At 44.8% G+C, this 23,486-nt stretch overlaps 1 protein-coding gene across 3 annotated transcripts in view; it reads right to left on the minus strand.

Annotated features, from left to right (window-relative positions):
- Positions 1–4,946: 4,946 nt before the first annotated feature.
- The window catches only part of LOC141144045 (uncharacterized), a 68,385-nt gene continuing 49,845 nt past the window's right edge, over positions 4,947–23,486 (minus strand). For 2 of the 3 annotated variants that reach the window (XM_073629386.1, XM_073629389.1), the window contains 3 exons: positions 11,892–15,893; positions 9,611–9,687; positions 4,947–7,159 (listed from right to left, as the gene is read on the minus strand). In XM_073629386.1, the coding sequence (XP_073485487.1) occupies positions 7,073–7,159; positions 9,611–9,687; positions 11,892–15,893 (4,166 nt within the window). In that variant the 3' untranslated portion in view covers positions 4,947–7,072. The remainder of the gene's footprint in view (positions 7,160–9,610; positions 9,688–11,891; positions 15,894–23,486) is intronic. The other variant, XM_073629387.1, reaches the window with a different exon arrangement.

Below are 23,486 nucleotides of genomic sequence, written 5' to 3' on the forward strand. Positions count from 1 at the left end.
AGCAGAGTTGGGGAATTGAGAAGAGGGGGGTGAGTAGAGTTGGGAGGATGGAGAAGAGGGGGGTGAGCAGAGTTGGGAGGATGGAGAAGAGGGGGTTGAGCAGAGTTGGGAGGATGGAGAAGAGGGGGGCGAGCAGAGTTGGGGAATTGAGAAGAGGGGGGTGAGTAGAGTTGGGAGGATGGAGAAGAGGGGGGTGAGCAGAGTTGGGAGGATGGAGAAGAGGGGGGTGAGCAGAGTTGGGAGGATGGAGAAGAGGGGGGTGAGCAGAGTTGGGAGGATGGAGAAGGGGGGTGAGCAGAGTTGGGGAATTGAGAAGAGGGGGGTGAGTAGAGTTGGGAGGATGGAGAAGAGGGGGGTGAGCAGAGTTGGGGAATTGAGAAGAGGGGGGTGAGTAGAGTTGGGAGGATGGAGAAGAGGGGGGTGAGCAGAGTTGGGAGGATGGAGAAGAGGGGGTTGAGCAGAGTTGGGAGGATGGAGAAGAGGGGGGCGAGCAGAGTTGGGGAATTGAGAAGAGGGGGGTGAGTAGAGTTGGGAGGATGGAGAAGAGGGGGGTGAGCAGAGTTGGGAGGATGGAGAAGAGGGGGTTGAGCAGAGTTGGGAGGATGGAGAAGAGGGGGGCGAGCAGAGTTGGGGAATTGAGAAGAGGGGGGTGAGTAGAGTTGGGAGGATGGAGAAGAGGGGGGTGAGCAGAGTTGGGAGGATGGAGAAGAGGGGGGTGAGCAGAGTTGGGAGGATGGAGAAGAGGGGGGTGAGCAGAGTTGGGAGGATGGAGAAGGGGGGTGAGCAGAGTTGGGGAATTGAGAAGAGGGGGGTGAGTAGAGTTGGGAGGATGGAGGAGAGGGGGGTGAGCAGAGTTGGGAGGATGGAGAAGAGGGGGGTGAGCAGAGTTGGGAGGATGGAGAAGGGGGGTGAGCAGAGTGGGGGAATTGAGAAGAGGGGGGTGCGCAGAGTTGGGGAGGATGGAGAAGAGGGGGGTTTCTATAGAACTCACTGTGGCTGTAGCTTTTCTAGCGGCAGGCATGGGTACCTGCCTCGAGTGTCTCCCTGTTCACCACCATGCTGCCCTTATTTTCAGTAAGCCAGAGACCCACCCACCCACCAATCACAAGTTGAGCCGAGGACCATACTGGACACTGAAAGGAGTGTGAGTCAGGGTGACGGTGACGGGGGCCACACAGGCGACGCTATTAGCTGTTATAACTGTGTCGCGCTGACACAATCTATTTTTCGGGATTCTACCCAGGACTAGCTCAGACCGGGACATTGGTTTGATTTCCATGAATGTCCTGGGCAATCCGTGACTGTTGACAACTATGGGGTTCTAATCTAAAAACCAAGAAAAGTTTTTGGCTTGATATAAACTTTAAAAGCCATCCTTGAGTTGCAGGCCATTTAGACTAAACCTATAAACTTGTATCTAAATAGCCAAACCTCTGAAAATCGTTTGACAAGCGGTGAGGAGGGGATGCCTTCTTAACACTTGTTTTAACCCTATAATTTTGCAAACAATGTGCCCCCCCACCCCGGGATGTTTGCAGTGTTTCCCCATTCACTTGAATGCGTCAAGGGGGACAGGAGGGATAATTGCTGCCATGGGTGCAAAAAAAAGAAAACAAATGCAGCCACCACATCTAATGATTGGTAAGCTACAACATATTATATTTTTGGTTTGGGGTTTAATATTGCTTTAAAAAGATAGTTGAGCAGACCCTGCTTGTTGTTTGGTGATGTTTAATTGAAACGTCTAATGGAGCCACATGGTGAGAGAGGAGTCCCTCCTCTGTTTTTCCATCACTTAAGACGCGCCCTATAGCAGATTTACTGCTACAGGGCGGCCCTCCTGTGCAGAATCATGTATATACAGTATATGTGATTCTGAACTTTCGCCTGCAGGGGGTGTGCGCATGTCACCGGCGGCCCACTTCTGCTTTGATTACTCACAGCAGAAGCCTAACTGTGGGTACCGGGCACCGGATGTCCTCCGGCACCCGCCAGTCGTTGGGCAGAGACACAGGACGGAGCTCTGCCTATGAAAAACAGTACCGAGTTCTGTTCTGACAAGGGGGGAAGTGATGGATTTTGTGTTCCTGCAAAGCAGGGAATAAAATCCATCACTTCCCTTAGTGAAAGCAGCACACGGTACACAAAAACACTGGCTAGGCACACATTTAACCCTTTGATCACCCTAGATGTTTAACCCCTTCCTAGCCAGTGTCATTAGTACAGTGTCAGTGCATATTTTTAGCACTGATCACTGTATTAGTGTCACTGGTTCCCACAAAGTGTCAGTTAGTGTCAGACTTTCCGCCACAATAGCGCAGTCCCGCTAAGTCATTGATCGTAGCCATTACTAGTATAAAAAAAATAAGAAACAAAATTCCATAAATCTATCCCATGGTTTGTAGACGCAATAACATTTGCGCAAACCAATCAATATACGCTTTTTGGGATTTTTTTACCAAAAACATGTAGCAGAATACATATTAGCCTAAATTTATGAAGAAATTTGATTTTTTACATTTTTTTAATCGGTGCGTTTTAAAGGCAGAGGGCAAAAATTATTGTTTTTTTTTTAATCAAAATTGTCGCACTTTTTTATTTTTTGTTTATAGCGCAAAAAATAAAAAAAAATGCCAAGGTGATCAAATACCACCAGAAGAAAGTTCTATTAACCACTTCAATACCGGGCACTTCCCCCTTCCTGCCCAGGCCAATTCTCAGCTTTCAGCACTGTCGCCTTTTAAATGACAATTACGCGGTCATGTAACACTCTACACAAACAACTTTTTTTTATTATTTTGTTCCCAAAAATGGAACTTTCTTTTGGTGGTATTTGATCACCTCTGGGGTTTTTATTTTTTGCTAAACAAATAAAAAAATACCGAAAATTTTTTAAAAAATAAGTTTTTCTTCGTTTCTGTTATATATTTTCTCCTTCACTGATGGGCACCAATGAGGTGGCACTGATGAGGTGGCACTGATGATGGGCACTGATATACAGCATTGATGGATACTTATGGGTGGCACTGATGGGCACTGATAGGCGGCACTGTTGGGCAGCACTAATAGGCAGCACTGATGGGCACTCATAGGCAGCACTGGTGGGCATTGATATGTGACACTGATGGGCACTGAAAGGCTGCATTGGTGGTTACTTATGGGTGGCACTGATGGGCAAGGGTGGATACTGATGTGTGGCACTGATAAGCACTGATAGGTGGCAATGATGGGCACTAAAAGGCTGCACTGATGGGCACTCACAGGCATCACTGATGGGCACTCATAGGTGGCACTGATGGGCACTGATATGCAACACTGATGGGCACTGAAAAGCTGCACTGATGGGTACTTATGGTTGGCACTAATAGGCGGAACTGATAGACAGCACCGATGGGCACTAATATGCGGCACTGATTGGCACTGATATGCGACAATGATGGGCACTGAAAGGCTGCACTGATGGTACTAATGGGTGGCACTGATGGGCACTGATAGGCAGCACTGAGGGGCACCACTGATATGGAGGCACTGACAGGCAATTGCTGATGGGCACTAATTGGCATTATATGTGGACACACATTGGGATCCCTGTTGGCCATGAGTGGCATACCTTGTGATCATCAGTGGTGGCCTTCCTTGGAGGTCCTGGGCAGGCATCCTCGGGGGGGGGGTCTGCGCTGATAATCAATCAGCATAGACCCCCCCTGTCCGTAGAGCTGCCGATCGGCTCTCCTCTAGTTGCGTCTGTCAGACCCGAGTGAGGAAAAGCCGATACACCGGGATCAGCTGTGATTGGACACTGATGGGCACTGAAAGGCTGCACTGATTGGACACAGCTGATCACGTGGTAAAGAGTCTCCATCAGAGACTTCTTACTGAGATCGGTGTTGCGGTGTGTCAGAGTGACACACGGCACCACCGATTGCCGCGCTGCGCGCCCCGGGAGGCGCACGCCGGCCTGTTACCTTGATCACATCATATGACGTCCGGTCAGGGTAACAGAACCACTTTGCGCACGTCATATTGCTATATGGCAGGCGGGAAGTGGTTAAGGACATCAGTTTTTTTTGGGTACAGCGTTGGACGACAGCACTATTGTCAGTTAAATTAAAGCAGTGTCGTATCGCAAAAAATGGCCTGGTCAGGAAGGCGGCTCAGGTTAAAGCAGTAGGCAGACTAGGGGAGGTAGAATTATATTAAGACATAAGACCTGGATGTCCAGGGATACTTTGTGAAATATGGTACTTGTATGTTTCAGGAAACCATTCTATAAGGGGGGTAAATCTTTCGTAGGGCAAGTGGTTATACAAAGACTTTCTTCAGTGAAGAAGAGAATGATCTATAGCTGAACATGGGAAAATAAGATCAGAGCTCCATCTGCTGGTTTAAAAGAAGAATGCAAAATATATTTATATGCAACATGTCTTATATACCTTAAAAATTTTTTTTAGACCTTACCATAATAAAGAAGGAAATATGTTGGAACCCAGAATACATTATCTTTAAGAAATTGCAGTCCTCAAGTCACCTGACACCCAGTGCGTTTTACAAAAAATCAAATATATTAGTATTGTGTGGCTATGCTTGTCCCCGCCCCCCACTCTTTGCCAGTAGTATACTTAGTGTGCCATTTCAATCACATGCAGTGTCATTGGATGAGATATAGTGACATCATCTTATACAATACAATCACACAAATCTGTAGGTTCAGGAAAGGTACAATGAGAACCAGAATTGCTGATCTGCATAATAAAAAATGATATATATATAAAATAACAATAAAAAAAGGTCAGGGGGTCTACAAACAGAGGCACTAGGTCTTCTATTATTGGTATCCGGGGTGGTCAAAGACCATCTTATAGATTGAGCTTTCATAAGGCTGCTCACAAATACCGGACCAGACAGATCCAACTATACAGGAACCAGAAGGACCATAACACCAAAAGTCAGAGCCCAAAGCAATGTTTTATTTAATGATCAATAAAAGAAAACCCAACGCGTTTCGGGTTTCAGGCACTCCCCCTTCACCAGGGCTTGTCTGAATGTTGCTGGACTCCACTGAAATCTCTACTAGGGATGCACCGATACCATTTTCTTTACAAGTACCGATGACTTTTTTTTTTAGTACTCGCCGATACCTACCGGCTACCGCAACTGTTTTGTTTTCACTTTAGTTGTCAGAAATGGTACAAAGCACTGAAAAGTTATTTACAATTGAAAGAAATTGATTTTTTCTTTAATTTTGCGCTTTTTCAATGTGAAATCTGTAAATATATGTTAATAAATATATACACATATATACATATAAACACATTATATATATATATACACATACACACACACACATATATATATATATATGACGCCTTCACACAGCTCTTTCATATCGGTGACCTCATCATACTACAATTTAAATCATTTGTTGGAAATCCAAGCCTATGGGTTATTTCATGATTTGGACCCATTTTTATTTTAAAGTCTTTCATAAAAAAAAAAAAAAAAGTATTTTTATTTTACAGATCTTATTTTTTAAGTTGGGAGTCCAACCCCTTTTGAATGATGCACTCAGATCCTCAGGGGAGGGGACTTCCTGCTTTCAGTGCCACCTGATGGCTAATTGCAACAATGGCTGTGCTGGCCATTACATTGGCTCCTGGCCTGTAGGGATTGGCAGTGAAAGTCTTACATTATTATTATACAGGATTTGTATAGCGCCAACAGTTTACGCAGCTCTTTTCAACATGAGGGCAGACAGTGCAGTTACAATACAATTTAATACAGGAGGAATCAGAGGGCCCTGCACGTTTAAAAGCATCACATTTTTACAAATCATCTCTATGCATATTCTGTAAAATGTTTGGAATCCAGGTCCTTTTAAATGAAGCACCCAGATCCTCAGGGGAGGGGACTTCCAGATTTCAGTGCCACCTGGTGGCCATGACAACAATGGCTGTGCTGGCCATTCTATTAACTTTGGGCCTGTAGGGATTGGCAGTGAAAGTCTTACAGTATAATATTTTTTTTAAATCATCTCTATGCATATTCTGTAAAAAGTTGGGAGTCCAACCCCCCCTGTTGAATGAAGCACTCAGATCCTCAGGGGAGGGGACTTCCTGCTTTCAGTGCCATCTGGTGGCCAATTGCAACAATGGCTGTGCTGGCCATTCCATTGACTCCTGGCCTGTAGGGATTGGCAGTGAAAGTCTTACAGTATTATTATTATTATACAGGATTTATATAGCAACAACTGTATACACAGCACATTGCAACATGAGGGCAGAAAGTACAGTTACATTACAATTTAATGCAGGAGGAATCAGAGGGCCCTGCACATTAGACAGCATCACATTTTTCTAAATCATCTCGGTGCATATTTTGTAAAAAGTTTGGAATCCAGGCCCTTTTAAATGCAGAACTCAGATCCTCAGAGGAGGGGCCTTCCAGATTTCAGTTCCACCTGGTGGCCAATGGCAACAATGGCTGTGCTGGTCATTCTAATAACTTTTGGCCTGTAGGGATTGGCAGTGAAAGTCTTACAGTATCACATTTTTCTAATTCTCATATTTTGTAAAAAGTAAGGACGCCAGTCCCTTTTGATAGATGCACTCAGATCCTCAGGGGAGGGGACTTCCAGATTTCAGTGCCATCTGGTGGCCAATGGCAACAATGGCTGTGCTGGCCATTCTATTAACTTTTGGCCTGTAGGGATTGGCAGTGAAAGTCTTACAGTATCACATTTTTCTAATTCTCATATTTTGTAAAAAGTAAGGACGCCAGTTCCTTTTGATAGATGCACTCAGATCCTCAGGGGAGGGGACTTTCAGATTTCAGTTCCACCTGGTGACCAATTGAAACAATGGCTGTGCTGGCCATTCCATTGACTTCTGGCCTGTAGGGACAGGCAGTGAAAGTCTTATAGTATAATTTTTTTGAAATGATCTCTATGCGTATTCTATAAAACCTACAAATGATTGAAGGAAAGTGAGATTCCATTTTTCACCAAGTGTTGTATTAGTATAGAACGTTGATTAGGATCCTCTGGAGGGTCAGACTAATAGATAATGGAAGGGACTTAAGAGCATTTCAAAGAGATCGTGTTCCCCCCATAGGTCACTGTGATTTGTCCGGTGTGTACCACGGAGAAGACCATATTGCATGCCTGTAAAACACAAGAGTCCTGTGAATGGCGGAGACACGAGCGAGCTTCAATGGTTATATATAGTAACAGAAGGAAGGAAACAGAAAATTAAGTATCCAATAATAAAGCATCATTTTAAATACTGTATATCCCATTATAGCCCATAAAGGGTATAAATCCACTTTGTGTGCACCGAACACCTGTACAAACCAAGATATTACCTTGTGAAAGTAGCAGAGACATCATCACTGGGCCCATGTAGCCCATGCAGAGAGAAGAGCCATGGGAGGGGCCCAGAAGGCTCCACCCTCTACAGGCTACCTGCAGAAAACTACCGGAGGGGGTGGAGACAAGACCAGTCACCCTGCAGAAGGAGAGAGAGAGAGAGCAAAGCTGTGGGAGGGGCCAAGTAGGCTCCACCCACTATAGGTTTCCTGCAGAAAACTATGGGAGGGGCAGAGACAAGACCAATCACCCTGCACAAGGAGAGAGAGAGAGAGAGAGAGAGAGAGAGAGAGAGGAAGAGAGAGAGAGAGACAGACAGAGAGAGAGAGAGAGAGAGAGAGAGAGCAAAGCTGTGGCCCAGCAGGCTCCACCCTCATAGGTTTCCTGCAGAAAACTATGGGAGGGGCAGAGACAAGACCAGACACCCTGCACAAGAAGAGAGAGAGAGCAGAGCAGTGGGAGGGGTCCAGCAGGCTCCACCCTCTATAGGTTTCCTGCAGAAAACTATGGGAGGGGGCGGATACAAGACCAGACACCCTGCACAAGAAGAGAGAGAGAGCAGAGCTGTGGGAGGGGCCCAGCAGGCTCCACCCTCTATAGGTTTCCTGCAGAAAATGCTGGGAGGGGGCGGAGACAAGACCAGTCACCGTGCACAAGAAGAGAGAGCAGAGCTGTGGGAGGGGCCCAGCAGGCTCCACCCTCTATAGGTTTACTGCAGAAAACGCTGGGAGGGGGCGGAGACAAGACCAGTCACCGTGCACAAGAAGAGAGAGCAGAGCTGTGGGAGGGGCCCAGCAGGCTCCACCCTCTATAGGTTTACTGCAGAAAACGCTGGGAGGGGGCGGAGACAAGACCAGTCACCGTGCACAAGAAGAGAGAGCAGAGCTGTGGGAGGGGCCCAGCAGGCTCCACCCTCTATAGGTTTACTGCAGAAAACGCTGGGAGGGGGCGGAGACAAGACCAGTCACCGTGCACAAGAAGAGAGAGCAGAGCTGTGGGAGGGGCCCAGCAGGCTCCACCCTCTATAGGTTTACTGCAGAAAACTACAGGAAGTGGCGGATACAAGACCAGACACCCTGCACAAGGAGAGAGAGGGAGCAGGGCTGTGGGAGGGGCCCAGCGGGCTCCACCCTCTACAGGCAGCCTGCAGAAAACTAATGGAGGGGGGCGGAGACAAGACCGGACACCCCGCACAAGAAGAGAGAGGGCAGAGATGTGGGAGGGGCCCAGCTGGCTCCACCCACTATAAGTTCCCCTATCCACATAAACCCCATGCTGATTGGCTGCAGCTGCTGATCTTCACTGCCTCTGAGCACCACAAACCAAAAACCCTATTTAATTAATATCTAATATTCAAAGCAACAAACCTACATCAGAGTCTCTATCAGAGTCCCCATCAGAATGCCCCCTTACATCAGGGTCCTCCTTTATCAGATTGCACATCAGACTCTCACCTCACATGAGGGTCCCCATTATAGTCCCCCTTGAATCGGGGTCCCCTACATAGTGGAGACTGGTCACATCAGCTGCAGGTCAGATAAAATCCTGTAGTGGGGCCACATTTGGCCCACCTGGTGTAGTCTGGAGATCCCTGTCAGGTCCATCTAATTCTGATAGTCCATCTAACACCCCCCCCCCCCCCATGACTAACAATGCTGCTGTCCAAAGGTGTCTCCATTGCTCCTCCATCCAGAGTGAAGTCACCTTTAAGCTGGATACACACTATACAATTTTCTTTAGATTTTTCTTTCTTTCAGAATTACCAAAACCATATAATATATGAGGTCAAACCTAAACACTTTCAATGTGTATGCAATCAGGCAGGCCCCTGCACTACATGGTTTTGGTAAATCTAAAGGAAATCAGACAAAAGTTGTATAGTGTGTGTCCAGCTTAAGACAGGAGGCGTGTTACTGGCAGGATCACTAGGCAAAATAAAGGGGAAAAAAAAAAACGAACTCAGCCGCCACATCTAAGAATAGGAAATCTGCAATATATGGAAATGTTTTTTTGGGGGGTTTATTATGCAGTGAGGCCAAATATACTGATCACTAGATTTTGGTTTGCATACATTTTAAATGACGGTTTGATTTCCACAAAGAGGCGCCTGCAGAGGGTTAGAATAATCAAACACTACAAATGTCAATTGGTTGGAAACCAATGGATGAGCCACAAAGTCTGAGCAAAGAGACATGAGAGCTCATGCTTTTTACAAAGTGGCCACTGGGGGGCGGTGTGTGACATTACCTGTTGTGCGAAGGTGTTCAATACATTTGTATCTACGCCAATGGAACTTCTCATAACAACCCTCAGCACAACGGAACCTAAAAATAAGAAATGTCATTGGTCATAAGACATACAGTATGCTACAGTACAGTAAAAAAAAAAATATATATATATATAGATATCTTGTGACGTAATGCCTGGTGGCAGAGAAGTAGACGCAGTCCGGGCTTTTTTCCAGTGGGAATGCAGAAATCCGCAGATCTGGGGCACCTACAGCACAGAGTACTGTATATGTTCTGGCAGTGGGTGCCTTGGAGTGCTGGGGGATCTATTTTGACAGGGGGAGATGTAGTGTTGCCAGAGGGTCTGTTGCTGCTGGTGGGGGGAATATATTGTTGCTTGTGGGGCTAATGTTGCTGGCTGCTGAAAGATCTATTGATGCTGCCTGCTGCTGGGGATCTATTGCTGCTGATAGGGTTCTATTGTTGCTGGTGGGTGATCTATTGTTGCTGGGGATGTCTTTTCTTGCTGGATGGGTTTACTGTTGCTTGGGGTTTCTATTGTTAGGAGTGCTGGGGATCTATTATTGCTGGGGGGGTGTAGTGTTGCTTGGGGGTATATTATTGCTGGTGGGGGATGTAGTGTTGCTGGTGGGGCTATGGTTTCTGAGGGGAATCTACTGTTGTGGGGGGATCTGTTGATGCTACCTGCTGGGGATCTATGGCTGCCAATATGGGTCTATTGCTGCTGCCTGCTGGAGATCTATTGTTGCTAATAGGGGGCTATTGTTGCTGGGGGATCTACTGTTGCTGGGGGTCTATTGTGGCTGGAGGGATCTATTGTTGCTGGGAGAATTTATTGTTGCTAGTGGGAGATCTATTTTTGCTGGGGGATCTATTTTTGCTGGGGGTCTAATGTTGCTTGGGGAATCGATAATTTCTAGTGGGAGATCTATTGTTGCTGGAGGATCTATTATTGCTGGGGGTCTAATGTTGCTTGGAGAATCTATTGTTGGTGCTGGGATCTATTGTTGCTTGGAGTTTCTATTTTTGCTGGGGGGGGTCTATTATTGCTGGGTCTGATTTATTGTTGCTTTGTGCTGGAGATCTATTGTTGCCGATAGCGGTCTATTGTTGCTGGGGGGTCTACTGTCACTGGGAAGTCTATTGTTGCTGGAGGGATCTATTGTTGCTGGGGAGATCAATTGTTGCTTGGGGTGTTTATTGTTGCTGAGAGGATCTATTGTTGCTAGGGAATCGATACATTCTAGTGGGAGATCTATTGTTGCTGGGGGATCTATTATTGCTGGAGGTCTAATGTTGCTTGGAGAATCTATTGTTGATGAGCGGGTTTATTGTTGCTTGGGGTTTCTATTTTTGCTGGGGGGTCTATTATTGCTGGGGGTCTAATGTTGCTTGGAGAATCTATTGTTGGTGCTGGGATCTATTGTTGATGGGTGGGTTTATTGTTGCTTGGAGTTTCTATTTTTGCTGGGGGGTCTATTATTACCGAGGTGGATCTATTGTTGCTGGGGGGTTCACCTATTGCTAGTGGGGTGATCTAGCCTTGCTTGTAGGGATCTTTTGTTTCTGGGACAGTTCAATTGTTGCTGAGGGGGATCTACTGTTGTGGTGGGGGGGTCAGTTTATGCTGGGAAGGATCTATTGTTGCTGGCTGGATTTATTGTTGCTGGGGGAATCTATTGTTGCTGGTGGGGATCTATGATTGCAGATTTGAATCTTCAACCTAAAAGTAAATGTTATAGCATAACCTGATATCCGATTTATATAATTCACGTAGACCACGCCCCTTCCTGGGAAACCTCACAAAGTGGCTCTTGACTTGTGATGTGTCTTAGATATTCGATCCCTGAGAGTTCCTGACCATATTTCCCTATCCTGAGAATTTTGGGTGTTACCACCCACTATTACATGTTCTTGCTCCTCCCAATACATTTGTCATATTATTTTTTTAAAAAAAGTATAAAAAATCCATGTGGGAAAGTTGGAGCCCCTTGTGATGGCCCCAGGTGTTGTAGACCCGGATCTCCCGGACAGATCCTACCTATTGGAGTCATTGCAGAGATCACAGATTGCCGGGTGATTTAACTCTCTCCGGCATTTACTAAAAAAACGAAATATCCGTTTTTGGGAAGGTTACCAAAGTCCAGACATGTTTCTGCAAACATTACAATGCCGTCCAGTCCACCACAAAGAAACCAGCAACCTGCATACTGTATACTCCGAAATGCAATAAATAAACAAGCCGACATGTAAGGAGCCGGGAACTGGAAGCTACTTACCTCCTGCAACAGGGGAGGACTGTGTGCTGCTGAAGCTAGATTTAGTTGTGGTCCAGTTTGCAGATGGAGTTGTGGAATTAAATGGAGATCGGCTTGTAAGTGGTGGTGTTGGTAGTGGAGTGGTAGGTGATGTTGTGGTTTGCACTGTTGGAGTGGTAGGTGTTGTTGTGTTTTGCACTATTGGAGTGGTAGGTGATGTTGTGTTTTGCACTATTGGAGTGGTAGGTGTTGTTGTGTTTTGCACTATTGGAGTGGTAGGTGTTGTGGTGGTTTGCACTGTTGGATTGGTAGGTGATGTTGTGTTTTGCACTGTTGGAGTGGTAGGTGTTGTTGTGTTTTGCACTGTTGGAGTGGTAGGTGTTGTTGTGTTTTGCACTGTTGGAGTGGTAGGTGATGTGTTTTGCACTGTTGGAGTGGTAGGTGTTGTTGTGTTTTGCACTATTGGAGTGGTAGGTGTTGTGGTGGTTTGCACTGTTGGAGTGGTAGGTGTTGTGGTGGTTTGCACTGTTGGAGTGGTAGGTGTTGTGGTGGTTTGCACTGTTGGAGTGGTAGGTGATGTTGTGTTTTGCACTGTTGGAGTGGTAGGTGATGTTGTGTTTTGCACTGTTGGAGTGGTAGGTGTTGTGGTGGTTTGCACTGTTGGAGTAGTAGGTGATGTTGTGTTTTGCACTGTTGGTGTGGTAGGTGTTGTTGTGTTTTGCACTGTTGGAGTAGTAGGTGTTGTTGTGTTTTGCACTGCTGCAGCGGTAGGTGTTGTGGTGGTTTGCACTGCTGGAGTGGTAGGTGATGTTGTGTTTTGCACTGTTGGAGTGGTAGGTGATGTTGTGTTTTGCACTGTTGGAGTGGTAGGTGTTGTTGTGTTTTGCACTGTTGGAGTGGTAGGTGTTGTTGTGTTTTGCACTATTGGAGTGGTAGGTGTTGTGGTGGTTTGCACTGTTGGAGTGGTAGGTGTTGTGGTGGTTTGCACTGTTGGAGTAGTAGGTGATGTTGTGTTTTGCACTGTTGGTGTGGTAGGTGTTGTGGTGGTTTGCACTGTTGGAGTGGTAGGTGTTGTGGTGGTTTGCACTGTTGGAGTGGTAGGTGTTGTTGTGTTTTGCACTGTTGGAGTAGTAGGTGTTGTTGTGTTTTGCACTGTTGGAGTGGTAGGTGATGTTGTGTTTTGCACTGCTGCAGCGGTAGGTGTTGTGGTGGTTTGCACTGCTGGAGTGGTAGGTGATGTTGTGGTTTGCACTGTTGGAGTGGTAGGCGATGTTGTGTTTTGCACTGTTGGAGTGGTAGGTGATGTTGTGGTTTGCACTGTTGGAGTAGTAGGTGATGTTGTGGTTTGCACTGTTGGAGTGGTAGGTGATGTTGTGTTTTGCACTGCTGAAGTGGTAGATTGAGTTGTGGTTGAGGTTGTATTTTCAAATGCTGGTGTAGATTCAGTTGTGGTTGAGGTTGTAGTTTCAGTTGCTGGTGTAGATTCAGTTGTGGTTGAGGTTGTAGTTTCAGTTGCTGGTGTAGATTCAGTTATAGTTGAGGTTGTGTTTTCAGTTGCTGGTCTAGATTGAGTTGTGGTTGAGGTTGTAGTTTCAGTTGCTGGTGTAGATTCGGATGTGGTTGAGGTTGTATTTTCAAATGCTGGTGTAGATTCAGTTGTGGTTGAGGTTGTAGTTTCAGTTGCTGGTGTAGATTCAGTTGTGGTTGAGGCTATGTTTTCAGTTGCTAGTGTAGATTCAGTTGTGGTTGAGGTTGTAGTTTCAGTTGCTGGTGTAGATTGAGTTGTGGTTGAGGTTGTAGTTTCAGTTGCAGGTGTAGATTGAGTTGTGGTTGAGGTTGTATTTTCAAATGCTGGTGTAGATTCAGTTATAGTTGAGGTTGTGTTTTCAGTTGCTGGTCTAGATTGAGTTGTGGTTGAGGTTGTATTTTCAGTTGCTGGTGTAGATTCAGTTGTGGTTGAGGCTGTGTTTTCAGTTGCTGGTGTAGATTCAGTTGTGGTTGAGGTTGTACTTTCAGTTGCTGGTGTAGATTCAGTTATAGTTGAGGTTGTATTTTCAGTTGCTGGTGTAGATTCAGTTGTGGTTGAGGTTGTGTTTTCAGTTGCTGGTGTAGATTGAGTTGTGGTTGTAGTTTCAGTTGCAGGTGTAGATTGAGTTGTGGTTGAGGTTGTATTTTCAAATGCTGGTGTAGATTCAGTTGTGGTTGAGGTTGTAGTTTCAGTTGCTGGTGTAGATTCAGTTATAGTTGAGGTTGTAGTTTCAGTTGCTGGTGTAGATTCAGATGTGGTTGAGGTTGTATTTTCAGTTGCTGGTGTAGATTCAGTTATAGTTGAGGTTGTGTTTTCAGTTGCTGGTCTAGATTGAGTTGTGGTTGAGGTTGTAGTTTCAGTTGCAGGTGTAGATTGAGTTGTGGTTGAGGTTGTATTTTCAAATGCTGGTGTAGATTCAGTTGTGGTTGAGGTTGTAGTTTCAGTTGCTGGTGTAGATTCAGTTGTGGTTGAGGCTGTGTTTTCAGTTGCTGGTGTAGATTCAGTTGTGGTTGAGGTTGTATTTTCAAATGCTGGTGTAGATTCATTTGTGGTTGAGGTTGTAGTTTCAGTTGCTGGTGTAGATTCAGTTGTGGTTGAGGTTGTAGTTTCAGTTGCTGGTGTAGATTCAGTTATAGTTGAGGTTGTAGTTTCAGTTGCTGGTGTATATTCAGTTGTGGTTGAGGTTGTATTTTCAAATGCTGGTGTAGATTGAGTTGTGGTTGAGGTTGTAGTTTCAGTTGCTGGTGTAGATTCAGTTGTGGTTGAGGTTGTGTTTTCAGTTGCTGGTCTAGATTGAGTTGTGGTTGAGTTTGTAGTTTCAGTTGCTGGTGTAGATTCAGTTGTGGTTGAGGTTGTGTTTTCAGTTGCAGGTGTAGATTCAGACGTGGTTGAGGTTGTAGTTTTAGTTGCTGGTGTAGATTCAGTTATGGTTGAGTTTGTAGTTTCAGTTGATGGTCTAGATTCAGACGTGGTTGAGGTTGTAGTTTCAGTTGCTGGTATAGATTCAGACGTGGTTGAGGTTGTAATTTCAGTTGCAGGTGTAGATTCAGTTGTGGTTGAGGTTGTAGTTTCAGTTGATGGTCTAGATTCAGACGTGGTTGAGGTTGTAGTTTCAGTTGCTGGTATAGATTCAGACGTGGTTGAGGTTGTAATTTCAGTTGCAGGTGTAGATTCAGTTGTGGTTGAGGTTGTAGTTTCAGTTGATGGTCTAGATTCAGACGTGGTTGAGGTTGTATTTTCAGTTGCTGGTGTAGATTCAGTTGTGGTTGAGGTTGTAGTTTCAGTTGCTGGTGTAGATTCAGTTATAGTTGAGGTTGTAGTTTCAGTTGCTGGTGTAGATTCAGTTGTGGTTGAGGTTGTAGTTTCAGTTGCTGGTGTAAATTCAGTTGTGGTTGAGGTTGTATTTTCAGTTGCTGGTGTAGATTCAGTTGTGGTTGAGGTTGTGTTTTCAGTTGCAGGTGTAGATTGAGACGTGGTTGAGGTTGTAGTTTCAGTTGCTGGTGTAGATTCAGTTATGGTTGAGTTTGTAGTTTCAGTTGATGGTCTAGATTCAGACGTGGTTGAGGTTGTAGTTTCAGTTGCTGGTGTAGATTGAGTTGTGGTTGAGGTTGTATTTTCAGTTGCTGGTGTAGATTCAGTTGTGGTTGAGGTTGTAGTTTCAGTTGCTGGTGTAGATTCAGTTATAGTTGAGGTTGTAGTTTCAGTTGCTGGTGTAGATTCAGTTGTGGTTGAGATTGTGTTTTCAGTTGCAGGTGTAGATTGAGACGTGGTTGAGGTTGTAGTTTCAGTTGATGGTCTAGATTCAGACGTGGTTGAGGTTGTAGTTTCAGATGCTGGTGTTAATTCAGTTGTGGTTGAGGTTGTATTTTCAGTTGCTGGTTTAGATTCAGTTGTGGTTGAGTTTGTAGTTTCAGTTGCTGGTGTAGATTCAGTTGTGGTTGTAGTTTCAGTTGGATAGATCGTTACGGAAGCTGTCGATGTAGTTGATGCAAAATCTAAAAGAGCAGAAGATGAATAAAATATCAGTGTAAATTCACATCATACGATGAAAGAGAAGCAAGCACTAATATTGCTGGAGAGTGACTGTGAAGGCCATAAAAATACAGTATTGTAAATATCAGATTTGATTTCTGGCAATTCCCTAATTCTAGAGCTGCCCTAATTCCAGAGCATACATTTGTGAAAAACATCTGAACTTACAGATTTCAATCGTCTACCCTATTTGTGGTTAATTTTGGCTTTTGTCCCCACGTGACAGCTCTAGGTACCTGAGCAGCCAGTCGCCAAGCACCAGCAATGAGAAGAAGGGGAGTCGCACCCACCTCTATAATGGAGGCAAAGAGAATGTTACTTTGCTTTCCCCAGGATAGTGGGGGTAAGCTTAATATTTAACATTCCCTAATTTAGAGGCACACAAGACCAAAGTCTCTTTGGCTGTCCATAGGCTTCAACTTGGTCAAGTAGAGTTATGAATGGGCTGTGCTACAAACATTCAGGTTTAGCCCCACGTTTGTTAAATGGGTTTGGTGGTTTTTGTGTCATTAGCACCAGGGTGTGTTTTAATGGGTGGGTGCAAGAGATTATCACCTTGACAAGAAGTATGGAGCAAAGGTGTCCCTGTTCCCCCACTTTTATATTCTAGCAATCAAGCTGTTACCTACAAGCCTAAGGCAGTGTTTCTCAACCTTTTTTCAGTCAAGGCACCCTTTAAAATGATGGACAATCTCGAGGCATCCTCCAAAATTATGGACAGTCTTGAGGCACCACATTCTAAAATGTAAAAACTATTGTGATAGTTTTACGTAATTCAGCAAAATCAGTACACATAGGACACCCAACGTTAAAGGTTATGTATTCTTTCAAAACAAATGCACTTTTGCAAACTGGTACTGGCTAGTATTCCAATGTTTCTCTTCTCCCTCACTTAGCAAATGAGACCCCAAAGCTAATGAAGAAAGGAAAGGGAGGGTGAAACTAGGATGATATGCAGGCAACTGACATCCTTCTGATCCAAACACCATTCTTTGTCTCCACCCCCTACCCACCTCTGAGCACCGTCCCTTGTCTCCAACCACTACCCACCTCCCAGCACCGTCCCTTGTCTCCACCCCCTACCTACCTCCATGCACTGTCCCTTGTTTATTCTCAGAGAGTAGGTACAGGTACTCCCCTTCTGAGTCACTACTTGTTTCCACCCCCTACACACTTCCGAGCACTGTCTCTTGTCTCCACCCCGTACCAGCCTATGAGCACCGTCCCTTGTCTCCACCCCCTACCTACCTCCACGCACCATCCGTTGTCTCCACCCCTACCCACTTCTGAGCACAATCTCTTGTCTTTACCCCCTACACCAGTGGTTCTCAACTCCAGTCCTCGGGACCCACCAACAGGCCAGATTTTAAGTATTACCTTGGGGAGTTGCAGACTAGAATACTGCAATCACTGAGCAGCAAGTGATATCACCTGTGATGTATTTCAGCTATCATGCAAACCTGGCCTGTTGGGGGGCCCTGAGGACTGGAGTTGAGAACCACTGCCCTACACTTTTGCAAACTGGTACTGACTAGTATTCCAATGTTTCTCTTCTCCCTCACTTAGATAATTAGACCCCAAAGCTAATGAAGAAAGGAAAGGGAGGGTGAAACTAGGATGATATGCAGGCAACTGACATCCTTCTGATCAACTGATGATGTCAGGTCGTTAGGAGGTTGGCAGCTATAAGGTTGTAATGGTGTACAATGAAAACCTCTGACTTTGTGTAACTAAAAGGCAGGTTTCATCCACCCACTGGCTTGTATACAATTTTGGGGCAATTTTAAGGCATTTTGACAAAGGAACCCCTGAAGAAACCTCAAGGCACCCCAGGGTGCTTGGGGACCCTGGTTGAAACAGGCTGGTCTAAGGCAATCATTGAACATATAGGGGACAAGTGCTTTTTATTCTCAGAGAGTAGGTGCAGGTACTCCCCTTCTGAGTCACCACTTTTTTCCACCCCCTACCCACTTCTGAACACTGTCTCTTGTCTCCACCCCCTACCCACCTCCAAACACCATCCCTTGTCTCCACCCGCTACCCACCTCTGAGCACCGTCCCTTGTCTCCACCCCCTACCCACCTCTGAGCACCATCCCTTGTCTCCACCCACTACCCACCTCCCAGCACCGTCACTTGTCTCCATCCCTACCCACCTCTGAGCACCGTCCCTTGTCTCCACCCCCTACCCATGTCTGAGCACCATCCCTTGTCTCCACCCACTACCCACCTCCCAGCACCATCCCTTGTCTCCACCCCTACACACCTCTGAGCACCGTCCCTTGTCTCCACTCACTACCCACCTCTGAGCACCGTCCCTTGTCTCCACCCCCTACCTAACTCCATGCACTGTCCCTTGTTTATTCTCAGAGAGTAGGTGCAGGTACTCCCCTTCTGAGTCACCACTTGTTTCGACCCCCTACCCACTTCTGTGCTCTAACTGTAGGGGGGATGGGTTACCGGGGACATGACAGAGATCACTGTTCCCGATCACTGGGAACAGTAGATCTCTGTCATGTCCCCTGTCAGAACGGGGAATCGCCTTGTTTACAAAGGGAGTTCCCCGTTCTGCCTGTGTAAAAGGCGATCGCGGGCCACCGGCGGACATCGAGTCCGCCCGACCTGTCAGCACGCTCCCGCCAGACAATTTACAGAACGATGCACTGTGTCTCTCCCTCCAGCAGCTGAAAGCTGGTTCCTCCCCTCTCCCTCCGGCTTTCAGCTGCTGGAGGGAGAGACACAGACACAGTGCATCATTCTGTAAATTGTCCTGTGGGAGCGAGCCCAAGGGTCGGGTGGACTCGATGTCCACCGGTGGCCTGCGATCGCCTTTTACACAGGCAGAACGGGGAACTGCCTTTGTAAACAAGGCAATTCCCAGTGGGCCAGATGGTCGCCGGAGTCTCTATGATCATTCGAAGTCCGGGCGCAATGTTATGACGTCACGCCCGGTCTCTGCATTCAAACAAACGGCGCCGCCTCGGCTGGGAAGCCAAGATCATTTTTTTATTTTATTTCAGGCTTCCCAGGCCAAGAGGTGAGAGGTGGGGTCTTATTGACCCCATATCTCACTGTAAAGAGCACCGATCATGCCATAGTCCTATTACAAGGGATGTTTACATTCCTTGTAATAGGCATAAAAGTGATCAAAATTTTTTAATTTTTTTAAAAGTGTAAAAAAAAAAAAAAAAAAAAAAGTAAAATTAACAAAAAAAAAAGTAAAATTAAAAATAAAAAAAAAAAATTTAAAGTTCTCCTGTCCCCGCGTGCTCGCACGCAGAAGCGAACGCATACAGAAGTGCCCACCCACATAGGTAAACGGTGTTTAAACCACACATGTGAGGTATCGCTGCGAATGTTAGAGCAAGAAATAATTCTAGCACTAGACCTCCTCTGTAACTCAAAACATGTAACCAGTAAAAAATGTTAAAGTGTCGCCTATAGGGATTTTTAAGTATCGAAGTTTGGCGCCATCTCTTTCTTTCTTTCTTTCTTTCTTTCTCTTTCTCTTTTTCTCTCTTTCTCTCCTTCCCTTCTCTCTTCTCCTCTCCTTCTCTCTCTCTGGTCCTCTCTTTTCTTTCTTTCTTTCTTTCTTTCTTTCTTTCTTTCTTTCTTTCTTTCTTTCTTTCTTTCTTTCTTTCTTTCTTTCTTTCTTTCTCTCTCACACACACACACTCTCTCTCTCTTTCTTTCTCTTTTTCTGACTTTCTCTTTCTTTCTTTCTTTCTTTCTTTCTTTCTTTCTTTCTTTCTCTCACTCTTTCTTTCTTTCTTTCTCTCTCTCTTTTTCTCTTTCTCTCTTTCTTTCATTTTTCTATCTTTCTCTCCTTCCCTTCTCTCTTCTCCTCTCCTTCTCTCTCTCTGGTCCTCTCTTTTTTTTTCTCTTTCTTTCTTTCTCTCTCACACACACTCTCTCTTTCTTGCTTTCTTTCTTTCTTTCTTTCTTGTTCTCTCTCTCTCTCTTTCTTTCTTTTTCTGACTCTCTTTCTCTTTCTTTCTTTTTCTGACTCTTTCTTTCTTTCTCTTTCTTTCTTTCTTTCTTTCTTTCTTTCTTTCTTTCTTTCTTTCTTTCTTTCTTTCTTTCTCTCTCTCTTTCTCCCCCCCTCTCTTTGTTTCTCCCCCCTTTCTCTCTCTCTCTCTCTTTCTCCCCCCCTCTCTCTCTCTGTCTCTTTCGTTCTCTCTCTCTCCGCCCTCTCTCTTTCGTTCTCTCTCTCCCCGCCCTCTCTCTTTCTTTCTCTCTCTCCCCGCCCTCTATCTCTCTGGGTTTGGACCTCAGTCACAGCTCACAGCAAGGTACAGAGCAGCATCAGACACGCCCCCATCGTGCAGGCTCATGCATGTGTCTCATTACACAGGATATCAATCAAAAGAGAAGGGGAGTGGAGTCACCATTTTTTTCGCAGTCTCGTAGTGGTTTGTTTCTTTGGTTTTAATCAATACAGCGGAGAGTGTGAGGAGCACCTTGACCTATAACCACCAGTCCTGATTACAGAAAACAGGCTGTTCTTCTTCTACCAGCCATGATCTGTGCCCTTGTCCTTCATTAGATTTAGTGTTTTGTTTGTATTTGACTTTCCAGGTCTACAACCACTTCACATCTTCAGAATCGATTTTTGGTTTGATACATTGTGACACACCCAAAAGAGATCATCTTTTGATTGTATTTTTTATTTAATTTATGTTTTCCTTGGGCTGTGAACAGCTTTTCGGACCGTATAAGATAATTGGTTGAAGACGCCTCTTTTCTGTATTTTTTGTAAGAACAAAAACAAGAAGACAAACAAGTACAGAAAGATAATGAAAAGCAAATATTTTGGATTCAAAGAGTTCACCTTGCGTGACCGGAAGGGGGGGGGGGGGGGCGGGGGGCATTTTCAAATTTTTTACAATTTTCAAAAAGATCGTTTGATTTTCTAATGGTTAATGGGGACGATTTAACAATTCTTTCTGATTAGTAATGATAAGAAAAATCAAAGGCAAAGAATGCAAAATTGTTCTCATTTCTTATGTGAATAAATTAAAATCTAAATGTGAATGTTGGTTTCCTTTCAGGAAAAATCATATTTTTGGTTTGAAGGAAAAGTTTCATTCAAAGGTAGAATCATTTGTCCATCATGAACATTTTAGATTTGGTATTTATAGCGTGTGGCGGGTTCACAGGCATAAACATTACATCGCACCCATTCATCTCCAAATTGAATGTTAACCGCTTCAGCCCCGGAAGGATTTACCCCCCTTCCTGACCAGAGCACTTTTTGCGATTCGGCACTGCGTCGCTTTAACTGACAATTGCGCGGTCGTGCGACGTTGCACCCAAACAAAATTGACATCTTTTTTTTCCCCCACAAATAGAGCTTTCTTTTGGTAGTATTTGATCGCCTCTGCGGTTTTTATTTTTTGCGCTATAAACAAAAAAAGAGCGACCGTTTTGAAAAAAAAAAAAGCAATATTTTTTGCTTTTTGCTATAATAAATATCCCCAAAAAATATATAAAAAACCGAATTTCTTTCTCAGTTTAGGCCGATACGTATTCTACATATTTTTGGTAAAAAAAAAAATCACAATAAGCGTATATTGATGGGTTTGTTCAAAAGTTATAGCGTCTTCAAAATAGGGGATAGATTTATGGCATTTTTATTATTATTTTTTTTTCATTAGTAATGGCGGCGATCTGCGATTTTTATCGTGACTGGGACATTATGGCGGACACATCAAACACTTTTGATACTGTTTTGGGACAATTGTCATTTATAAAGCGATGAGTGCTATAAAAATGCACTGATTACTGTGTAAATGACATTGGCAGGGAAGGGGTTAAACACTAGGGGCGATCAAGGGGTTAAGTGTGTCCTAGGGAGTGATTCTAACTGTGGGGGGGGGGGCTACCACTGACATGACAGCGATCACTGCTACCGATGACAGGGAGCAGTGATCTCTGTCATGTCACTAGGCAGAACGGGCAAATGCCTTGTTTACATAGGCATTTCCCCGTTCTGCCGCTCCGGTCACAGAGTACGCGGCGTGCCCACAATGCCGCGATTTAAAAGGGGATGTACCTGTACACCCATTTGCCCAGCCGTGCCATTGTGCCGATGTACACCGCCGTGTGCTGGTCGACATGTGGTTAATCACTTCCCGCCCAAGGCCCACCATGCCACTTCCCGCCCAAGGCCCACCATGCCACTTCCCGCCCAAGGCCCACCATGCCTCACAACCCACCATATACAGAAGGATATCAGCTGTCTTTGGCCCTGGAAGTTCTCATTAGACTAAAGGAGGCCTGGGACCTTGCTACAAATAATATTGTAAAAAAATTTTTTTTTTAAATAATAAAATTGTAAAAAATAAAAAACTATTGACACTAATCTTTGCTCTACTGACACCGTCCACTGCTCTGCTGATATACACACATGTGTGTTTGTGATCTGGGGGTGCAAACCTTACAGGCTGCACACATCAATGCACATGAGTAGAAACCGCCATATACACAATCCTATGCCCACAGTTGATCCAGAGGAAGGCAAAAAAAAAAAACAATAAAGCATGTATTTCCTATGCGCCATCTAGTGGCCATAATGCAATGTTTTACTACTGCCAATAACGAAAGAACATTTGTTCAGAAGATAAAATAGCCGAAAGAACATTTAACAATTTCCCTTTAGTATTAATAAAGTATTCTGAATCTGAATTGCACAGAATGAATGTACATAGAGATTGATTGGACAAATAGCTTTGCAATTTTCTTTAGAAATAGACCCCGTAGTGTATATTACTATTTTGTTAAAAACAAGTTTATACCAAACATATAAATAGAGAATCTTGTATCATAAGAATACAACCCACTCGTGCAGATAATGTCGTCACCCAGCCTTTCCCGCGTGCGCACTTTGCGTCACCTTACTCCGCCCTATACTTGTGTGTACCGGACTTCCTCAGGGGGAAAGGAGCCAATGGTGTGTACATTCCTCATATGCTCCGAGCCCTCTAATTGGATTATCATACCAACCTATTCTCTAGCACAATATTTGGATTGTTACCATAGCAACCTATTCTCTAGCACAATATTTAGATTGTTATCATAGCAACCTATCATCTGGCACTGTAGTTGGATTATACACTGCTCAAGAAATGAAAGGAAGACTTTTTAATCAGAGTATAGCATTGAGTCAATGAAACTCCGGAGATATTGATCTGGTCAGGTAAGTAGCAGAGGGGGGTTGTTAATCAGTTTCAGCTGCTTTGGTGTTAATGAAATCACCAACATGTGCACTAGATGGGCAACAATGAGACAACCTCCAAAACAGGAATGGTTTTACAGGTGGAGGCCACAGACATTTTTTCCCCCCTACTCATCTTTTCTGATTGTTTTTCAATAGTTTTGTATCTGGCTAGGGTCACCGTCACTACTGGTAGCACAAGGCCATACCTGGACCCTATATAGTTTACACAGGCAGTCCAACTCCTCCAGGACGGCACATTAACCACTTAAGGACCAAGCCTCTTTCTGAAAACATTTTTTTTTCTAGAAAATTACTTGGAACCCCCAAACATTATACAT

Source organism: Aquarana catesbeiana, linkage group LG05, assembly GCF_042186555.1.
Source record: "Aquarana catesbeiana isolate 2022-GZ linkage group LG05, ASM4218655v1, whole genome shotgun sequence".
Lineage (NCBI taxonomy): Eukaryota > Metazoa > Chordata > Amphibia > Anura > Ranidae > Aquarana > Aquarana catesbeiana.